This window comes from Cyprinodon tularosa, unplaced genomic scaffold, assembly GCF_016077235.1.
Source record: "Cyprinodon tularosa strain WSP-4 unplaced genomic scaffold, ASM1607723v1 ctg953, whole genome shotgun sequence".
NCBI lineage: Eukaryota > Metazoa > Chordata > Actinopteri > Cyprinodontiformes > Cyprinodontidae > Cyprinodon > Cyprinodon tularosa.
In genome coordinates, this window is record NW_024039733.1 from 206,359 (window position 1) to 228,587 (window position 22,229).

The 22,229-nt window shown below is 51.8% G+C and overlaps 1 protein-coding gene across 1 annotated transcript; it reads left to right on the forward strand.

Moving 5' to 3' along the window:
* Positions 1-439: 439 nt before the first annotated feature.
* pard6b (par-6 partitioning defective 6 homolog beta (C. elegans)) lies at positions 440-20,313 on the forward strand. The gene is made up of 3 exons (XM_038275338.1): positions 440-553; positions 3,519-3,741; positions 19,055-20,313. Exons 1-3 carry the CDS (start codon positions 491-493, stop codon positions 19,960-19,962), a joined length of 1,194 nt encoding a protein of 397 aa, XP_038131266.1. The 5' UTR covers positions 440-490; the 3' UTR covers positions 19,963-20,313.
* Positions 20,314-22,229: the final 1,916 nt, after the last annotated feature.

The window sequence follows — 22,229 nt, forward strand, 5'->3', positions numbered from 1 at the left end:
GAAAAAACATTCCCCCGGGCCCTCATACCCCTTCTTTCCTGCAGTGGGGGAAAAAAAAAAAAAAAAAAATGAAAAATTTATAAATATTTTTTACCTCAACCTTTTAAAATTTAAAAAAAAAATGTTTGGAATATGAATGGGATTTGTTTGGGCTTTTATTTTTAAAGGGCCCCCTCCCTCCAAACACTGGGGGGGGTGGGGGGGAAAGGGGGGGGAGGGGGGGGGGGGGGGGAAGGGGTCCAGGTTTCGGAAAGGTTAGCTCCGAAGAGGGAATCCAGGGGCTGTTGCTCGGAAAAACCGCTGAGAATGGGGCCTTGGGTCGGTTCCTCAGCTGAGCCCAAACGGTGGCCAAAAAGCAATCCGGTTTTGAACCAGAACCAAACAGAGCCCAGGTTGGCGGGAAAGGGTGCGGTTCCCGGGAGCCCCCCTTTGTTTTTTTGGGGCAGGAAACGGTGGGGGAGGGCGGACTGTGAGGCTTTGGCGGTGAAACATGAACAGGAGCCAGCGGGTAGCGAGCAGCCGAACTCTGAGCTCCGTGGAGGTGAAGAGCAAGGTGAGCGTCCCGCTGATAGCCGCCGCTAAGTAGCTCCAGCCTGGAGCTAACAGCCCGCAGACATTTTCAGGGAAGTGTTGAAGTTTTGTGCTGGGGGGGGGAGGGGGGGGTCAAATCCCCGTTCCAAAGTGCTTGCCTTGCTGCTCCCCCAAACCTGGGCCGCTGCTGCCCCGGGTGGAGGGGGGAAAAGGGGGTCTGCCGGCAGCAGCGGAGCCTTAAACGGGGAGGTGGGGGATGGATTCAGAAAGGATGGAGGATCCCGCCCCGAAAAAAAAGTTTTACCGATAAAGCTTTTCCCCCTTTGGGGGTAACAGTTTATTTAAAAGGGTGCAGGAAAAAAAGATTAATGGTTTTTAATCCACAGCTTTTTTTCTGCTTAAGGGAGGGGCGGGGTTAGGAAAAAATTGGGGGCCCCTAGGCCCCAAAACAGGCAGGGGGCCCCCTTTAAAGGGGAACATAAAAAAATTTTAAAACCCGGGGTCCCAGGAAAAAACCCCCGATCGCCCCGGGGCAAGTAGTTTTTATTTTTTGGGGGGTTTCAAATTTATCAATCCCAAATGCTTTTAAAATTTACGACATTTTAAAGAAAAGAACCCCCGAAACGTTGTGGGGCCCATTTTTGTTGTTTTGTTAAAAATTCCGTGTAATTTGAAAAAACCGGGTGATTTTTTTGCCAGATGGCGTGATTTTTGTTCGGGGAAATTTGGGGCGAATAGGGCACATTTTTTCGAAATTGGGAAAGGCCCAAACAAAAAAAACCCCCAAAAAAGGCAAAAAAGTAGGGGTAACACCCCCCACCCATTTTAAACCCCACCCCGATAACCCCCAGATTAAAAAAGAAACGGTCAGGGGAAATAGGAAAAAATTTGCATAAAACTTTTCGCCTGCGCTTTTAAATGTAAATATGGATATTATTCGGCGTCTTCTGTACAGTGTTTAGGTTCCAAAACATAAAAAAAAAGTTCATTATTTTTTTTCCTTTTAGGACTTTTTAGGGTGCATTTAAATGTTTAAAAGCTAAAACTTGTTTTGATTGGTGACCCGGGTTTTTTTATTTTTATTTTGTTTTTTTGAAATCGTTAAAAGTCAGGAAAATTTTGAAATGATGTCAGGAAGGGGAAACTGAATTAAAAAAAAATGATGATTCTTTAGAAAAATACATTATTTAATTTGTTTTTTTATTAAACATACCCGGGGCTCTAAAAAAAAAGTTATTCAAATTTGTGCCATTTACTTTTTGTCTGGTGATTTTTCTTAAGGTTTTTTAATGTCAAGTTTTGTTTTTGATTTTTAAAAATTTTTAATTTATATTTTTCCAAGGCAGAAACAGGTTTTAAAACAAAAAATTTAGTTTTTAAAAGCATTTTTAAAAACGGTTTAAAGTAGGTTGAGGGTTTATTTTTTTGGGCGCAAAGCAGATACACCCCAGGAACCTGGAAAACCTTTTAAAAAATACTTTAATTACAAAAAAACAGGGGTTTTTTTTTATAAAATTTCAAAAATGAAAAATTTTAGCAACTATATTTATCAAACATTATACTGGGCAAGTAAAAATAGTTTCTGGGCAAATGAAATGTGAAAGTCACTTGCCTGAAGGCAAGTGGTAAAAATCCTTAACATCACCCCCTCTGTCACCAATTAAAAATCAATCCAAATAAAGAAAATCATCAACCAGTAAAGGTCCGGAGACATTTTTAATTATAATCCGTTACATTAAAAAGAATTTAATACTGAAATAAAATGAGGTTTTTATGCATCCATCTTATACAGTCACTTTTTAAATAAAAAAAAGAAAAATAAATAAAAGTAGAAAATTTTTCAATCTTAAAATATAAATTTTTTTTAAGTAGAGAACAACAATAGTTCAGTTTGGTTTATAGATAGTTTCCTGATTCCCATATTTTCTCAAACAGCTGAACTGATCGTTTGTTATTTTCTTTCTTTTTTCTGTCTTAATGAGAGCTAGAGGTGGAACGGTTCACAAACTCCACGGTTCGGCTCGGTTCACGGTTTTCGGTTCGGTATATGATGATTGTTAGGAAGATCTATTATGTCTTGTATAGTACAAAATGTGTTGCACAATGCTTGCACACTGTTGCACTTTTATCCCCAGCTTTCTTTCCGCCGTCATCGTAGGTCACTCTAAATGCAAAGTGGTCCCATACAGCAGACCCATAAAGTGCTGCTGGCGCGTCTTCCAACTCCTGTTCTTTCCCACTCGCCATACCCACACAATTCTCCAACACTGCTCTTTGCATGGTTTGTTTTCAAATGGTTTGCTGCTGTCTGTTTGGACCTTTCTGAACATGTGCAGCAAATGGACTGATCCAATATGGTGGACACTGAAGGGGGGGGGCTGAGACACACTTAATATTATCAGCGTTCTGATGGCATTTTAGCCAAAGGATTTTTATCAAAAACATAATTAATGTGCAGAAATAAGGAATAGTTGGATGAACCATACATGGAAAAGGAATTTATGGGGCCCCCAGGAACTTGTGTCCCCAGGAACTTGGGGCCCTAGGCAGCTGCCAAGTTCTGGATGATATGTTGAACTGTAAAGTTCCTTGAATTGAATTGGATGTGGGGGCGGGGTAAAAACCAGTAGGTTTTACTGGGATCCCAGTTTGCTGCAGACTGAGTGGTAAAAACGGACCAGGATGACGTGCGACTACTTTTCCTTTTCTCCTCTGACCTGTCTCCCATGTGTGGCCAATTTGGCAGCCAGTTGCAGCTCATCTTTTGTGTTTCCTTGGCAACAGTAACCACAACAATGGGGCTGCTTGTCAACATCAGCAGGCTGTCTGTTCAGATCGGACCATGGACCCGGCCTCCTGAGGGACTGTTTTGCTTTCTGCACAGCAATAGCTGACCCTGGCATTAAATGATGAATAAATCAGAAAATGTCCCTCAGTCCTCTAACCTCAGCTGTCCCCCCTCCCCCACCCTGTTTTCCTCCCTCCAGTTTGGCGCAGAGTTCCGTCGGTTTTCTCTGGACCGGTCCAAGCCGGGCCGCTTCGATGAGTTCTACGGCCTCCTGCAGCACGTGCATCGCATCCCCAACGTGGAGCTGCTGGTGGCCTACGCCGACGTACACGGCGACCTGCTGCCCATCAACAACGATGACAACTACCTGAGGGCGGTGAAAAGCGCCAGCCCTCTGCTCAGGCTCTTCCTGCAGAGGAAAGGTGAGGACAGCTCCTTGGAGAAGCGCTGCTGGACCTTAGACCAGTTCACTCCAGTCTGGGGGGAGGAAGCAGCTCTGCACCCGCCCCCCCGTTACTGCAGTCATTCATTAATAAAAGGATTATTTAGAGATGCCTTGGAGGGCCTCTTGGCCATCACACTAATGTTCAGGCTGCCAGGCAGGCTGTGGCGTCTCTGAGAGCAGTGATGATTGGACGGTGAAATATTCTACTTACTGCACCTGAAGCTGATGGGGGGGGGGGGGGGGGGGGTGTTGGGCTGTCCCTATGGAGGGTAAGCCACTTGTTGGGGGGGTGGGGATTAGTGAGGTGACGGCGTAGCGCTGCCCCCCCGCTGGGTTCACTGCTGCTCACCAACGCGCTGCAACCTGCTAACGGCACGCAGCTGAAACAAAGGAAGGACCAGATGATTCCTGAGCTTTAGGAAGCCTTTAGGAAGCCTTTAGGAAGCCTTTAGGAAGCCTGTAGGAAGCCTTTAGGAAGCCTGTAGGAAGCCTTTAGGAAGCTTTTAGGAAGCCTGTAGGAAGCTTTTAGGAAGCCTGTAGGAAGCCTGTAGGAAGCCTTTAGGAAGCCTGTAGGAAGCCTGTAGGAAGCCTTTAGGAAGCCTGTAGGAAGCCTTTAGGAAGCCTTTAGGAAGCCTTTAGGAAGCCTGTAGGAAGCCTTTAGGAAGCCTGTAGGAAGCCTTTAGGAAGCTTTTAGGAAGCCTGTAGGAAGCCTGTAGGAAGCTTTTAGGAAGCCTGTAGGAAGCCTGTAGGAAGCTTTTAGGAAGCCTTTAGGAAGCCTTTAGGAAGCCTGTAGGAAGCCTTTAGGAAGCCTGTAGGAAGCCTTTAGGAAGCTTTTAGGAAGCCTGTAGGAAGCCTGTAGGAAGCCTGTAGGAAGCCTTTAGGAAGCCTGTAGGAAGCCTTTAGGAAGCCTGTAGGAAGCCTTTAGGAAGCCTGTAGGAAGCCTTTAGGAAGCCTGTAGGAAGCCTTTAGGAAGCCTGTAGGAAGCCTTTAGGAAGCCTGTAGGAAGCCTTTAGGAAGCTTTTAGGAAGCCTTTAGGAAGCCTGTAGGAAGCCTTTAGGAAGCCTGTAGGAAGCCTTTAGGAAGCCTGTAGGAAGCCTTTAGGAAGCTTTTAGGAAGCCTGTAGGAAGCCTGTAGGAAGCCTGTAGGAAGCCTTTAGGAAGCCTGTAGGAAGCCTTTAGGAAGCCTTTAGGAAGCCTGTAGGAAGCCTGTAGGAAGCCGGTAGGAAGCCTTTAGGAAGCCTGTAGGAAGCCTTTAGGAAGCTTTTAGGAAGCCTGTAGGAAGCCTTTAGGAAGCTTGTAGGAAGCCTGTAGGAAGCTTTTAGGAAGCCTGTAGGAAGCCTGTAGGAAGCTTTTAGGAAGCCTTTAGGAAGCCTGTAGGAAGCCTTTAGGAAGCCTGTAGGAAGCCTTTAGGAAGCCTTTAGGAAGCTTTTAGGAAGCCTGTAGGAAGCCTGTAGGAAGCCTTTAGGAAGCCTGTAGGAAGCCTTTAGGAAGCCTTTAGGAAGCCTGTAGGAAGCCTTTAGGAAGCCTTTAGGAAGCCTGTAGGAAGCCTTTAGGAAGCCTGTAGGAAGCCTTTAGGAAGCCTTTAGGAAGCCTTTAGGAAGCCTGTAGGAAGCCTTTAGGAAGCCTTTAGGAAGCCTGTAGGAAGCCTTTAGGAAGCCTGTAGGAAGCCTTTAGGAAGCCTGTAGGAAGCCTTTAGGAAGCCTGTAGGAAGCCTTTAGGAAGCTTTTAGGAAGCCTGTAGGAAGCCTGTAGGAAGCCTGTAGGAAGCCTGTAGGAAGCCTGTAGGAAGCCTTTAGGAAGCCTGTAGGAAGCCTTTAGGAAGCCTGTAGGAAGCCTGTAGGAAGCCTGTAGGAAGCCTGTAGGAAGCCTGTAGGAAGCCTTTAGGAAGCCTTTAGGAAGCCTGTAGGAAGGCTGTAGGAAGCCTGTAGGAAGCCTGTAGGAAGCCTGTAGGAAGCCTGTAGGAAGCCTTTAGGAAGCCTGTAGGAAGCCTTTAGGAAGCCTTTAGGAAGCCTGTAGGAAGCCTTTAGGAAGCCTGTAGGAAGCCTTTAGGAAGCTTTTAGGAAGCCTTTAGGAAACCTGTAGGAAGCCTTTAGGAAGCCTGTAGGAAGCCTTTAGGAAGCCTATAGGAAGCCTTTAGGAAGCTTTTAGGAAGCCTGTAGGAAGCCTTTAGGAAGCCTGTAGGAAGCCTGTAGGAAGCCTTTAGGAAGCCTGTAGGAAGCCTTTAGGAAGCTTTTAGGAAGCCTGTAGGAAGCCTTTAGGAAGCTTTTAGGAAGCCTGTAGGAAGCTTTTAGGAAGCCTGCAGGAAGCCTGTAGGAAGCTTTTAGGAAGCCTGTAGGAAGCCTTTAGGAAGCCTGTAGGAAGCCTTTAGGAAGCCTTTAGGAAGCTTTTAGGAAGCCTGTAGGAAGCCTTTAGGAAGCCTGTAGGAAGCCTGTAGGAAGCCTTTAGGAAGCCTTTAGGAAGCCTGTAGGAAGCCTTTAGGAAGCCTGTAGGAAGCCTTTAGGAAGCCTGTAGGAAGCCTTTAGGAAGCCTTTAGGAAGCCTGTAGGAAGCCTTTAGGAAGCCTGTAGGAAGCCTTTAGGAAGCCTTTAGGAAGCCTGTAGGAAGCCTTTAGGAAGCCTGTAGGAAGCCTTTAGGAAGCCTGTAGGAAGCCTTTAGGAAGCCTGTAGGAAGCCTTTAGGAAGCTTTTAGGAAGCCTGTAGGAAGCCTGTAGGAAGCCTGTAGGAAGCCTTTAGGAAGCCTGTAGGAAGCCTGTAGGAAGCCTGTAGGAAGCCTGTAGGAAGCCTTTAGGAAGCCTTTAGGAAGCCTGTAGGAAGGCTGTAGGAAGCCTGTAGGAAGCCTGTAGGAAGCCTGTAGGAAGCCTGTAGGAAGCCTTTAGGAAGCCTTTAGGAAGCCTGTAGGAAGCCTGTAGGAAGCCTTTAGGAAGCCTGTAGGAAGCCTGTAGGAAGCCTTTAGGAAGCCTGTAGTAAGCCTTTAGGAAGCCTTTAGGAAGCCTGTAGGAAGCCTGTAGGAAGCCTTTAGGAAGCCTGTAGGAAGCCTGTAGGAAGCCTTTAGGAAGCCTGTAGGAAGCCTGTAGGAAGCCTGTAGGAAGCCTTTAGGAAGCCTTTAGGAAGCCTGTAGGAAGCCTCACATGATGGTTCTGATTCTTTCTCTGCTTTATAACTGAACCTTCTGGCATCTTCAATCCTTTCTCACTGGAAGGCATTAATCTGAACCCAGGAAACATGAACAACTTCTGAAATATCTGCTCTCTACCATAAATCAAAGTTTAGATCAGGGGTTCTTTCCTTTGGTCCTCAGAGGCCACCGTCCTCCATGTTTGAAGAGTTTCCCTGCATCTTCAGCATCTGATGGCGGCAGTCAGGAGAAGAGACTCTGGAACAGGAAGGACTGAATTTCCTAACATCCTAGAATCAGCCGATCAATCAGGGAAGCTCCAAACCTGCAGGGAGGGGTGGAGATGATTATGATGAAGGGAGGAGGAGGAGGGAAGGAAGGAGGGGGGAGGAAGAAGGAGGAGGAGGGAAGGAAGGAGAGAAGGAAGGAAGGAGGAGGAGGAGGGAAGGAAGGAAGGAGGAGGCAGCCATCTAATGAGAAGGGGGGATGGCATGTGGGAGGAAGATTTTATACTGTTAAGACTGAGATTAGTGATGGGGGGGGGTTATTGAGAGAGGAATGTGTGGGGGGGTGCTAGATGAGTGAGTGTGTGTGTGTGTGTGTGTGGGGGGGGGGGGGGGGTATGGTGGTATCTATAGGACAGCAGGTCAAACTGGACCCTGAGCTTTAGAACACGACTCGTTCTGTTGACGGACAGATGGACAGGGAGCGGGACGCAGCAGCGTCCTCTGTCCTCTGTGGACAGGCTGGAGCTGAGGGAGGGGAGGGGCCAGGACAGATAGAGAGCATCCAGAACAACAGCTAATGGCTAGCTAGCATGCCTTCCCTCTTTGTGGCAGAGAATGTATTTTAAGCCCATTACTGCCCCCTAGAGGCGGCGTGGAGAAAGCAGGCTTCCCCCTCCTGTTAAATCTGTTAATGTTGGAAATCAGTGATTATTGATCCGCCCTGCTAATGACCTATAAAGTTCTGATCACATCAAACCAGAAGGGATCAGCTGACAGACGCCTTCGTTGATGAGTGACGCGTTTCAGTGACGCCATCCGCTGTCAGACCTCCAGCCACTCAGCTTTTATCTCCTCTGAGCTTCATTTCTTCGGCTGTTTGTCAGGTTGACAGATTTATGTGAGTTTTTATTAATCCCATATCTGGTGCCCTGTGGGCTTGGCGCGGCATTGATACTGATGGGCTAATGTAGGCATGGCCGTCTGTTCCAGCACGTTCCGTCTGACGGGCCGCTCTCTGGAGCCGGCAGGCTGCAACAGGCTGCAGCACAAACACTGCAAACCGTCCGGTTACCTAAAGGCATCAGATATGCAGATGAAGCGCTCTCTAAACCCCAGACTGGCCTGGCTCCTTGTTCCACATCACTGACGGATCTTTAACAGCCTCAAAACTAAAAGCTCAAGTCTATAAAAACATCAGCTGCAGCCTCATTCATTAGGTTTAACCAGGCTGGTCTGAGAGGAACCTTCTGTGTCTGAACCGCTTCCCCATCAGAGAACCGCTGCCGGGTAGATCCTCTAAAGGGGATACCATCAGGCTTTTACTTTGAAAGGAGCTTCCATAATAATCTATAACCATGCTGTGTTCTTATCAGGTGTTTTATGAAGGCAACAGTTTCTTCCATTAAAGGATCATTAACAGAAGAAAAGTTCAGAATCTCTCAGAATGTAAAGGAATGTTCGCGTTGATCCGAAAACAATATCTATAATATTTTAAAAACTTGATCAAAGTCTAAATAAATGGGGACGTTCCCAGAGGGGAGAGAGTCTGATCAGTTTAGAGTCGGGAACGCGGCCGGCCTTGACGTCGGGAACGCGGCCGGCCTTGGACGTCGGGAACGCGGCCCACCTTGAAGTCGGACGTCGGGACCGCGGCCGGCCTTGACGTCGGGACCGCGGCCGGCCTTGACGTCGGGAACGCGGCCGGCCTTGACGTCGGGAACGCGGCCGGCCTTGACGTCGGGAACGCAGCCGGCCTTGAAGTTTGACGTCGGGAACGCGGCCGCCCTTGACGTCGGGAACGCGGCCGGCCTTGACGTCGGGAACGCAGCCGGCCTTGAAGTTGGACGTCGGGAACGCGGCCGGCCTTGACGTCGGGAACGCAGCCGGCCTTGAAGTTGGACGTCGGGAACGCAGCCGGCCTTGAAGTTGGACGTCAGGAACGCGGCCGGCCTTGACGTCGGGAACGCGGCCGGCCTTGACGTCGGGAACGCAGCCGGCCTTGACGTCGGGAACGCAGCCGGCCTTGACGTCAGGAACGCGGCCGGCCTTGACGTCGGGAACGCGGCCGGCCTTGACGTCGGGAACGCAGCCGGCCTTGAAGTTGGACGTCGGGAACGCAGCCGGCCTTGAAGTTGGACGTCAGGAACGCGGCCGGCCTTGACGTCGGGAACGCGGCCGGCCTTGACGTCGGGAACGCGGCCGGCCTTGACGTCGGGAACGCGGCCGGCCTTGACGTCGGGAACGCGGCCGGCCTTGACGTCGGGAACGCGGCCGGCCTTGACGTCGGGAACGCGGCCGGCCTTGACGTCGGGAACGCGGCCGGCCTTGACGTCGGGAACGCAGCCGGCCTTGACGTCGGGAACGCAGCCGGCCTTGACGTCGGGAACGCAGCCGGCCTTGACGTCGGGAACGCAGCCGGCCTTGAAGTTGGACGTCGGGAACGCGGCCGGCCTTGAAGTTGGACGTCGGGAACGCGGCCGGCCTTGACGTCGGGAACGCGGCCGGCCTTGACGTCGGGAACGCGGCCGGCCTTGACGTCGGGAACGCAGCCGGCCTTGAAGTTGGACGTCAGGAACGCAGCCGGCCTTGAAGTTGGAAGTCAGGAACGCAGCCGGCCTTGAAGTTGGACGTCAGGAACGCAGCCGGCCTTGACGTCGGGAACGCAGCCGGCCTTGAAGTTGGACGTCGGGAACGCAGCCGGCCTTGAAGTTGGACGTCGGGAACGCGGCCGGCCTTGACGTCGGGAACGCGGCCGGCCTTGACGTCGGGAACGCGGCCGGCCTTGACGTCGGGAACGCGGCCGGCCTTGAAGTCGGACGTCGGGAACGCGGCCGGCCTTGACGTCGGGAACGCGGCCGGCCTTGAAGTTGGACGTCGGGAACGCGGCCGGCCTTGACGTCGGGAACGCGGCCGGCCTTGACGTCGGGAACGCGGCCGGCCTTGACGTCGGGAACGCAGCCGGCCTTGACGTCGGGAACGCAGCCGGCCTTGAAGTTGGACGTCGGGAACGCGGCCGGCCTTGACGTCGGGAACGCGGCCGGCCTTGACGTCGGGAACGCGGCCGGCCTTGACGTCGGGAACGCAGCCGGCCTTGAAGTTGGACGTCGGGAACGCGGCCGGCCTTGTCGTCGGGAACGCGGCCGGCCTTGACGTCGGGAACGCGGCCGGCCTTGACGTCGGGAACGCAGCCGGCCTTGAAGTTGGACGTCGGGAACGCGGCCGGCCTTGACGTCGGGAACGCGGCCGGCCTTGACGTCGGGAACGCGGCCGGCCTTGACGTCGGGAACGCAGCCGGCCTTGAAGTTGGACGTCGGGAACGCGGCCGGCCTTGACGTCGGGAACGCGGCCGGCCTTGACGTCGGGAACGCGGCCGGCCTTGACGTCGGGAACGCAGCCGGCCTTGAAGTTGGACGTCGGGAACGCGGCCGGCCTTGACGTCGGGAACGCAGCCGGCCTTGAAGTTGGACGTCGGGAACGCAGCCGGCCTTGAAGTTGGACGTCAGGAACGCGGCCGGCCTTGACGTCGGGAACGCGGCCGGCCTTGACGTCGGGAACGCAGCCGGCCTTGACGTCGGGAACGCAGCCGGCCTTGAAGTTGGACGTCGGGAACGCAGCCGGCCTTGAAGTTGGACGTCGGGAACGCGGCCGGCCTTGACGTCGGGAACGCAGCCGGCCTTGAAGTTGGACGTCAGGAACGCAGCCGGCCTTGACGTCGGGAACGCAGCCGGCCTTAAAGTTGGACGTCGGGAACGCAGCCGGCCTTGAAGTTGGACGTCGGGAACGCGGCCGGCCTTGACGTCGGGAACGCGGCCGGCCTTGACGTCGGGAACGCGGCCGGCCTTGACGTCGGGAACGCAGCCGGCCTTGAAGTTGGACGTCGGGAACGCAGCCGGCCTTGAAGTTGGACGTCGGGAACGCGGCCGGCCTTGACGTCGGGAACGCGGCCGGCCTTGACGTCGGGAACGCAGCCGGCCTTGACGTCGGGAACGCAGCCGGCCTTGAAGTTGGACGTCGGGAACGCAGCCGGCCTTGAAGTTGGACGTCGGGAACGCGGCCGGCCTTGACGTCGGGAACGCGGCCGGCCTTGACGTCGGGAACGCGGCCGGCCTTGACGTCGGGAACGCAGCCGGCCTTGAAGTTGGACGTCAGGAACGCAGCCGGCCTTGAAGTTGGACGTCAGGAACGCAGCCGGCCTTGAAGTTGGACGTCGGGAACGCAGCCGGCCTTGAAGTTGGACGTCGGGAACGCGGCCGGCCTTGACGTCGGGAACGCGGCCGGCCTTGACATCGGGAACGCGGCCGGCCTTGACGTCGGGAACGCAGCCGGCCTTGAAGTTGGACGTCGGGAACGCGGCCGGCCTTGACGTCGGGAACGCGGCCGGCCTTGACGTCGGGAACGCGGCCGGCCTTGACGTCGGGAACGCAGCCGGCCTTGAAGTTGGACGTCGGGAACGCGGCCGGCCTTGACGTCGGGAACGCGGCCGGCCTTGACGTCGGGAACGCGGCCGGCCTTGACGTCGGGAACGCAGCCGGCCTTGAAGTTGGACGTCGGGAACGCGGCCGGCCTTGACGTCGGGAACGCGGCCGGCCTTGACGTCGGGAACGCGGCCGGCCTTGACGTCGGGAACGCGGCCGGCCTTGAAGTTGGACGTCGGGAACGCGGCCGGCCTTGACGTCGGGAACGCAGCCGGCCTTGAAGTTGGACGTCGGGAACGCGGCCGGCCTTGACGTCGGGAACGCGGCCGGCCTTGACGTCGGGAACGCGGCCGGCCTTGACGTCGGGAACGCAGCCGGCCTTGAAGTTGGACGTCGGGAACGCAGCCGGCCTTGAAGTTGGACGTCGGGAACGCGGCCGGCCTTGACGTCGGGAACGCGGCCGGCCTTGACGTCGGGAACGCAGCCGGCCTTGACGTCGGGAACGCAGCCGGCCTTGAAGTTGGACGTCGGGAACGCAGCCGGCCTTGAAGTTGGACGTCGGGAACGCGGCCGGCCTTGACGTCGGGAACGCGGCCGGCCTTGACGTCGGGAACGCGGCCGGCCTTGACGTCGGGAACGCAGCCGGCCTTGAAGTTGGACGTCAGGAACGCAGCCGGCCTTGAAGTTGGACGTCAGGAACGCAGCCGGCCTTGAAGTTGGACGTCGGGAACGCAGCCGGCCTTGAAGTTGGACGTCGGGAACGCGGCCGGCCTTGACGTCGGGAACGCGGCCGGCCTTGACATCGGGAACGCGGCCGGCCTTGACGTCGGGAACGCAGCCGGCCTTGAAGTTGGACGTCGGGAACGCGGCCGGCCTTGACGTCGGGAACGCGGCCGGCCTTGACGTCGGGAACGCGGCCGGCCTTGACGTCGGGAACGCAGCCGGCCTTGAAGTTGGACGTCGGGAACGCGGCCGGCCTTGACGTCGGGAACGCGGCCGGCCTTGACGTCGGGAACGCGGCCGGCCTTGACGTCGGGAACGCAGCCGGCCTTGAAGTTGGACGTCGGGAACGCGGCCGGCCTTGACGTCGGGAACGCGGCCGGCCTTGACGTCGGGAACGCGGCCGGCCTTGACGTCGGGAACGCGGCCGGCCTTGAAGTTGGACGTCGGGAACGCGGCCGGCCTTGACGTCGGGAACGCAGCTGGCCTTGAAGTTGGACGTCGGGAACGCGGCCGGCCTTGACGTCGGGAACGCGGCCGGCCTTGACGTCGGGAACGCGGCCGGCCTTGAAGTTGGACGTCGGGAACGCGGCCGGCCTTGACGTTGGCTTTTCCTTCAGGTTTCCTTTTTCTCTTCTCTGCTACCTGCTGTTCCAGGGCTCTCTTCCTCATCCTCTTCCTCATCCTCCTCTCTCAGTTCTGGTTCTGAATGAATTTAAACATGAGGAAGGACGATGTTGATGATGATGATGAGGCTGGGCGTGTGGCGCCCAGAAGCAGGATAATCAGTCCTAATGACAGGAAGTGTTTAATAATTAATCTGGTCTCATTCTTCACATGAGCCCAGTTAGCCATCCATCCTGACTCGTCTGCAGAACCTTTTCTCTGCCTCAGGCAGTATAAGCCCCGCCCCTTCTCAGCCTGGTCTTATCAGTGGTGGGTGGAACCAGCCGCTGTACTTCTGGAATTTACCCTTTGAAAGGTTTTTTATTGAATCTGTGGAGCTCCAGCTCTGCTTCCTCCTCCTGTTTTTCTCCCCCCCCACCCCCCCCCCCCCCCCCCACCCCCACCCCCCCGTATCAGCTGGTGTCAGGAACACCTCGGCACCAGCTGTGTAGCAAACATCCCAGACTGTCATCAACAAACAGGACTGTTTCCAGAAGCCCTGGGTCTGAGCTGAGCCCTCTCAGGTTTCAGCCGTTCTCCTGATTTTTGTTCAGACTCTGATCTTCCTGTTGGAGCACGATCTCTCTGGCTTCCTGGGAAGTCCTGCTCCGTTCTCCTGGATGGTTCTCTTTAATCAGGTTGTTTTTCAGGGCCGGCTCTTCTGCCACGGTCACCCAGTGTTCCTATTGGTCTGGTTTGACTGGAGCAGGTTCCCCTACAGACCCTTAACCAGGAGGACCACCCACTGATTCCCTCTCTAAAGGCTCAGAACATGAATAATTATTCATCCTTCCATCTGAGCTCCTCCAGCGGCGTTGGTTGTTGCTCTAACTGGGTCCATTCGGACCTCGGTTGCAGACGGCGGCTGTGGAATGAAGTTTTTTGGGGATTTGTGGAGAAGTTGAGGGGGATGAACCGCGAGACGATTGATTGTCTGATGAAGTTCGACCGTAACGGGCGGCGTGCGACTTTAGAGGACATGCTGCAGCAGGCAGATGTATTTATAGCTAAAATATTAACAAAGACGCTACAGTTGTGATAAAGGCGCCTGGGATGTGGCTACTTCCTGGTGTTGATGAAAGGCGGCAGCAGTGTCAGGTTTCCAGCAGGGAGGGGGGGGAATAATGGATCCTTGGTGTTATTGCTGGAGATGATTATGCTGCAGAGAAAGCTCCTTATCTTTTAGGATGGTCATGGTTCTGATACTGAATCCCAGCAGGGAGGCGGAGCCTCCAGACGCGGCTGTAATGAGAGAACCCAGAGAGCGAACGCCTGAACGCATCGCCGCAGCAGGAAGTGCATTCAGACTCACTGTTCATGTTTTAAAGCTGTGAAGTTTATGATGTCAGGCTGCATGTTGCTGGTTTCTGCTTTGGGAACCGTTTACTTCCTGATTTAGAACCAGAAGTCTCTGTTACTGGAAGAACATTGTTCCAGAACCGGAATCAGATTTTCTGTCACAACAATCAGCTTCGCTTCATGATTAAAGTTACAAAAACTGGCTGAGTGTTCGGATGAAAAGGTGGAAGGAGTTAAAGTCAAACAGATCAATCTGCACCTGTATGGATGCAGGAGTTTGCCCTGCAACCCAAGAGTTGTCGGTTATATTCCCCATCCGGCTCAATCTCGTTGTCCTTCAGCAAGACGCCTCGCTCGTATTTCCTACCGATGGTTGTCGGAGGGCCCGGTGGCCCCCGTGTGCAACAGTTTGCTTCTGTCAGTGAGTTCGGTTTATTTCTATAGCTCCAATTCACATCATGTCAACTCAGGTCACTTTATAGAAATAAATCAACCAGATCATCCAGTCAGATTGATTCAAAGTTTTCTATCTAAGGAAAACCAGCTGATTGCATCGACTCATTGACTCTTCAGCAATCCCTCACACTAAGCATGCTTGTAGCGACAGTGGAGAGGAAAAACTCCCTTAGAACAGGAAGAAACCTCCAGCAGAATCAGGCTCAGTGTGAGCGGGACTTTACGATGCCTCACTCTCAATGCTTTTCTGCTAGCATAGCAGCAAGATGGCGCCCGTAACGGAGCGATGTTTTAATGACTGTTTCTGATGAGAGTCAGGTTGATGTTAACATCTTAAGGAATCACAGCTTTGGTGTCGATTCTTCCTAAATTGATGTATTTGCTCCACGCTTCACAGACTACAGGATTACAGAAACCTGAGCGCGGTGCTCAGGGTGTCTGCGATTGGTTGTCTGCGTCCCGTCAGGCTGGTCTGAGCAGTCTATCCTGTGACCATAAATACCTCCATCAAATTCAGGACCACCTCCCATGTCACTGATAGGAAGAGGCTGTGTTCTACTTCCTGTTGTGGTGCGGTGTAAAGCCTGGTTTATGCTCAGAAACCTGGTCGTCTGCGTGTGTCGCAGAGGAGGCCTCTGATTGGTCAGTTCTCCATCCGCTCTACTCTATGCGTATTTCCTGTTTGGTCCCTAATGGCAGAAGCTCTGGCTGTAGCTCCGCCCACAGCGCCTGGCTCACCTCGGACTCTATCCCAGACGCCGTGCAGGACGCTAGTTTGTAGCTCTGAGCGACGGTCTGTTGGTTGGAACCCGAAGCCAAAACCTGCAGCGCCGCGGCCGGTCTTTGGGGAACGGGGGAACTGTGTGTCGTCCGGCGTTGGATCAATCCTAGCTAGTTCCTGATTGTCCTTCCTGCGTTGTGCAGACCTCGCTTCAAGCACTCGCCCAGGCAGCAGCTTCGTCATCCAGGCATCAAGCTTAACCAGCAGCTCAGTGGTTCCCAGCAGAGATTTGTTGTTTCTGCCTTTTAGCGGAGAATCACACTGGGGAGGGAATAACAAACACTCCTTCTGGGGGAATTTCCTAATTAATCAACATTCATCCACTGAAACCCACTGGATCCAGTTCAGCTCCTTTTATTTCCACTCCATTGACTAATAATAAAATCTGTTCAGCAGCTTAACGTTCAAATCCGTCGGAGAAGTGAAAATGTCATAAAGGCACGTTAGGAATCCAAACACCTTTCAGAAACCCCCCCCTTCAGGATAAGATAAGCCTGCAGAGAGCCAGCATTCCTGCTCCATCACTAATCCAGCCTCTCCGCTCCGTTCATCTGTTCAAACATCTGAAGCTTCTCATGCAGGAACTACAGACGGATGCTGGAAGGAGAAGTTCTGGCGGGTTGTTGAAAGTTTGGACATTTCTGGAACCATAGAGGAAGAGGAACGGACCTGTTCCCCTCATAGTTCTGCTCTGACTGTGCAGATTAATGATTGGCCAGACGGAGCATAGCTGCACCCGCAGCGCCGCAGGCAACCTTTGGAGTGTTTACTGAGTGACTAAAGCAATCTGGCTGATGCCCCACCCTCAGAGCGGCCTGGGGGGACGGACGCTGAAGGTCGCCTGGTCTGTGGCGGACAGCAGCATCATCATCATCATCAGCATGATGCAGATTCCCTCCTTCTGCTTCCATCACGCTGAACATTTAATGATTATATGATCCATTGCTCCCCCCCCTCTGTGAGGTCTAGAAGAACAAGATCTACATCCATCCACTCTGTACATCTGATTTCTAACACCAGTTAGATGAGCCTTGAATGATTAATTACCTGCTGGAAGTTAAGTTAAAAAGTGAAGTTAATAAGTTAATAAACCTCGTTAACAGTTAGATTTAGGTTTATAAACTAAAACAGTCAGTGCTGGTATTAATGCCTCTAAGGTTAGGTCTTCTTTCACTCTCAGCCAGGGGCGCTTCCAGAATTGTGTCATGGGGGGGCCAGATGGGGCCACTAAACATCTTGGGGTGGCCCCTGAAACTGAAGCCATAATTTCAGGGTTTGTGTTGAACCTGCTGGTAGAAACCAGAGTTCAGTAAAAACCTCCTCAGATGTCGGTTTATTGGGATTCCATCGCTGGCTGAGCAGAACGGGAGGAAATGCTGAACTGATGCTGCTACTATTTACACTGGCAAGTGGGGGGGCTGTGGGGGGCCAGGGCATTAGGCAGGTTGGCCACCCCCCAGCATGTTTTTCATTAATTTTTTTCTTATATTTCTTAATATATTCGTTTCTTGTTATTATATTGACATTAAATTTTTGCCTTGAAAATCTCCATATTTTTAATGTTCCAAAGGTAATAATGTCTGATCCTGGATTCCAGTAACACTATTGGCTGGAAATGTACAAAGTTTTTCACTGGGGGGCCTCTAATGTTAGAGTAGAATCTCTGCTGTCGGCTCCTGCAGGTCTGACCTCTCATCCCTGGAGCTCGCTGCACAGCAAAACATCTCAATCTAATGAAGTGTTTTTTTTTTCTTAAAATACTGATTTTCTGCTTGAATCGAAGAGGAAAGTCAGACAGTTTTCATCTAAAATAATAATATAAACCACAGCAGTCTCTCATTTCGAGTGCATATTATCTAATTATATGAACTCGGCCTCCTTCCTGATGGAAGGTCCAGATCCCTCTGGCTCTGGGTGGGATGGATGGAATGACATGCAGCCATGGCGAGCTGGAGCGGCGGCTTCAATGATGAGGCATCTTTACATCCCGGCGTCAGAGGAGCCGCTGGTGGGTTCAGGCTCCGCACGGATATCAGAGACATGAAGGAACTGGAGCGCCGCCTCATGGGAACTGAAACGTGAGCCGGCCGCTGCTCCTCAGAACAATCCATCCTTTGTTTAGGTTTAGGGACGGAACGGCGAGAGGCTCGGCCCGATCCCGTCAGAACCTGAGCCCATACCTCCCACCCTGCAGGAGAGGGAGGCGGCCTAAAAACCAGCCTCAGGGAGGCTTTATTTAGAAGAAGGGTTTGCTATAAATGGAAAAGTCTTTGATAGAAAACAGTAAAAATAGGTGAAGCACAGCAGGAGGTCTGAGCCGTTAGCTGATGGTTGCCTAGCAACAGAACTCCCAGATTACTCTAAAAAGTCACTAAGAATGAACTCTGATAGTAACTGTAGTTTTAATTACAACCAAAGATTCAATTATGAAAAAATAAGGTTGCAATTAGGGCTGAAACAATTAATCAATTAGTTAACTATTAAAATAATCCTCAACTAATTCAGAAATCAGTTCATCTTAAAGTATAAAGATAGAAAAATGTGCCTTTAGCTGACAGAGCGACTCACTTAGCGCAGCAATTATACCAAAATTATTAAAAGATATGTCAACATTTTGCATTTTAGGTAAAAACAAACTTTTCTCCAGTCAGTCTGCTCTATAATCCACAACAAAGATTTAGTTTCACCTGGTTTATTTTCATAAAAAGGAACCTTTTTCTATCCGATTATTAATCAATTAATTGCATAAATAATTGATAGATTAAATAATCGCTGGTTGCAGCACTAGTTAGGATCTAATTCTGTAGATGTGATCATGCTTCCTGTTCATAATGAAGAAAAATAAGATTTTTGTTAACAAAGAAGTCCAATTTCTAATAAATAGAATATGTCAGTAGTTTCTGTTATTAGTGTGGAAACGTGTTCATACCTTAGCAACAGGACGACTTCATTAAAGATGGTTTTTTACCGCGTCAAACGGCGGCGACTCGGCCGTAGAAAGAGGCAGCAGATCCTCCATGAAATCGTCCTCCTGCATCATCACCTTGCCAGTAGCAGGTGGTTCATCCTGCAGGTGTTCCAGTAGACGTTCCCTCGGCCTCCATCACATACGCTGCATCTTCTGTTCAGATGTTTGATTCTTCTTGTTTCTAAAGATGAATTTAGTGCTTGGTTCATGAACCAACATGGCTTCCTCTCCCTACACCTGTCCTTCCTCCGCCTGCATCCATTAACCCTTCCCTGACTCCTCAGCAAGGCTTGGTCTGCATCAGTAGATCCTGGGAGGTGTCTTCACTGAGCAGTTAAACGGTGGGTTGTTTGAGTTTCCGATCAGGCTGATGGTCCTGCGTTAGGCTCGAACCTGCGGACCTTTGTTTGCTGATGACTTTAATCAGAGTTGGAACAGGAAGTTCATGATCCGTCAGTGAATAATGGAGCAGATCAACCTGAAGGCCTCATGAGGCGGTAGAACTTTAGGTAAACATGGCTGGTTGGTGGCTTAGTGAGACCTGAAGCTCCATCCAGGAACCCCTTCCACCTGGATCTGTCGCCGCCATTTGTCCTGCTCCTCTCGTCTTCTTCTCTTTCTAACTTCCTGTCTCTTGTGTTTTGCAGAGGAAGCCGATTACTCCACGTTTGGGACAGACTCTCTGACCAGGAAGAAGAACACGGTACTTTCAGCGGTCCTTCTGCGGCCCGACCCAAACAAAAAGAAGCCTCCGGTCATCATCAGCCTCCCAAAAGACTTCCGGCCCGTATCGTCCATCATCGACGTGGACATCCTGCCGGAGACGCACAGGCGCGTCCGCCTGTATAAGCATGGCCAGGAGAAGCCACTGGGCTTCTACATCCGGGACGGGTCCAGCGTGCGGGTCACCCCTCAGGGTCTGGAGAAGGTCCCGGGGATTTTCATCTCCCGCCTGGTGCCGGGCGGGCTGGCAGAGAGCACCGGCCTGCTGGCCGTTAACGACGAGGTTCTGGAGGTCAACGGCATCGAGGTGGCGGGCAAGTCTCTGGACCAGGTGACGGACATGATGATCGCCAACAGCCACAACCTCATCATCACCGTGAAGCCCGCCAATCAGCGCAACAACATCGTCCGAGGAGGCGTCGCCTCGGGGAGTTCGGGCCGCTCCTCGGACAGCGGCGCCAGCTACCACGGCTACTCTGCCCACGCCGCCGCCGCCTCCGGACCGACGCACATCATCCAGAACTTCCCCGTCGGGGAGCTGGAGAGCGACGAGGATGACGAGGACCTGGTGATCGAGGTGGGGGGGGAGGCAGAGGGCGTCGGACGCTCCGCCTCTGACCACAGCGTGCCCTCTCTGCCGCGCTACGAACCTCACCTCAACCTGCGCTCCGCCGGCAGCTCCGGCTCCGCCTTCTCCGCTAACGCCAACGGCTCGCTGCGCGGCAGCAGTGGCTCGCTAAATAACGCCAACACCAGCTCCGCCACTCCGTCCCCCGACAGGGCGAAGGAGAGGCGGAGCCTGGAGGAGGAAGGGACTGTCATCACACTGTAGGCCGCGCGTCCCTCACTGACCACTGGAGGGCGGCAGAGCAGCCGGTAAACAGCAGGCTGCTGCGGCGCCATAGTGGTGAATTGAACTTTAATCACTGCGTCCTGATTGGATCTAGTTCAGGGAACTGCTTCCTGTGAGCGGCCGGGATTCCCTGAATCTCAGATTATTTCCTGAAACATTTAGCTGCACCTCTGGAAAAGATGAAGCTGAGTCCTTTTTCCTGCTAACATGTCAGAACGTTGACCTGTCTCCATGTTCTGGCCCCGTACTGCCGGGAGATTTAGCTTCAAATCTAATCACATTTTGTTTTTCTACCCTTAAAGTTCAGAATGAAAATGAAAATGATGTGGGGGGGGGGCGTTAAAAAAGAAATGTTCCTGACCCAGCTCCCATGTCAGAGGATGAAGAGAGCACATCCAGTTAGTCACAGTCAGAGAAACAGGACTACACTGGAAAACAGGCCAAGCTCCAACATCTAGAAACAAAGGTCCTGTCCTTTTCATGACTCAGATCAAACATCTGTAAATCAGAAACCATCAATTAGTTCACTGCTGTCATTTTCCACTTAATCTATAGAAATATAAATAACCTTACATGCTAAATTCCAGCTGGGTCAAATAACTGGAAATGGGTCAGAGGCATAAGTTATTGAACGCCCCTCCTATTTCACTTTAAAAAAGCTTTAACTTCAACCCCCCCTCTGGGAGGTGAGCTTTCAAAATGCTGTTAAATAGTGGTGTCTCACAGAAAGAGGATTTATTGGTGCAGATCTAAAAACAAACATGAAGAACCGACGTCCCTCTGAGCTACGGAGTTCAGGGGAAGAAAATCTGGATTTTACACAAATCTTCAGAATGTTGATCAAATCACTGAACGGCCCAGCCCTGGCTTCCAGCATGGTGGAGGATCTGTGGTGCTGTGGGCCTGACATGGCATTCGATTAGAAAGGAGAAAGTTTGATCCAAACAGAAACGGATCAGAAAGCTGCATTTATCTCAGCTTTGTGCTCCTTTCCTGCTCTTTCCCAGAGGTGCCAGTTTTTACACCTGAAGTCTTTCCTTCCTTCGACTTGATTCAGTTCTAGCAGCTCTGCTGTCAGCGTAGGTAAATACAGGTGAGCGGGATGACGTGAGCGTCCGTGTCCCACCTGAGGCTGAGTCACGTCCAAACAGCAGCTGAGCTAAACTGATTCTCTTCCCTGTTTGTTAAAGGCGAGGCCTTTCTGTGGCGCTCAGGCTGCTTCTGCTTAAAGGAAAAGTCCAGCAAGGAAAAATCAATGATCAATATTTATACCTGAGACTAATACGTTCACAGTGATTTAATGAATTTAGCTTTAATCAGTAAAAAAATATAAATAATTTCCATTGCAATCACTGAGTCTGGGAGCGGCCATTTTTGCCCAAATATAGTAGCCCCTCCCTCCTGCCATCTTCCAGCAGTGACGTCACGGTGCGGTAAGCCTAGCGCCATTCTCCCCGCTTTCCAAGCTAAATCAATGGGAACTACTAGACACATCTGCAATCAACAACAATTATTGAAGATTTCCAGAGGACTTCACCATTGAAATTCACCAGAGCTATAGTGAAACTGACAATGCCCACGTGCATGGCAGCTGGATGCTGGAATACATCGGGGAAAAGTGGAAAAAAGAGTTATTCCACCTTTCTGATTCCTGATCCTCCACGGACGGGTTGGTCGTTGGATCGCCAACTTGAAGAGGGAGGATTTGCCATCGAACTTCTGGCCAGAGAAAAAACCCGTAATATGTAGCCAACATTTGGAAGAAGAATGTTTTCAAGATGACTTGGATAATAGCGCGTTGTGACAAACACCAGATACAGCACTGGGACTTGATCAACAGCCGATACCGCACCGTGACAATGTCACTAACCAGTAGGTGGCAGTAGTGTTCTTTGACAAACATGGATGCCTCCAGTAAAGCACATTCACATGAAAATTACTCTGAATTAAAAACATTTATTGAACAGGATGGAATCATTTCAGATTTAAAGAACTTTCAGAAGTTTGGATTCTGAATATGAGCGACTTTTCCTTTAAAGCTGGAAGGAAATAACCCAAGAATTGGGTCCAACCACCAGGGGGCGCCTTTTAGACCCCGCCTGTGTTTTTACGCTTTATCTCATAAACTTCCAGCTTTTTATCGCTTGCGACTTTTAAAAGTCAGTAATCTGGACGTGAATTCTCTTTTAGGCTGAAGCGTCTGTGATCAGCTGGAACGTTAGCTTAGAGCTAAAAGAAATGAGATC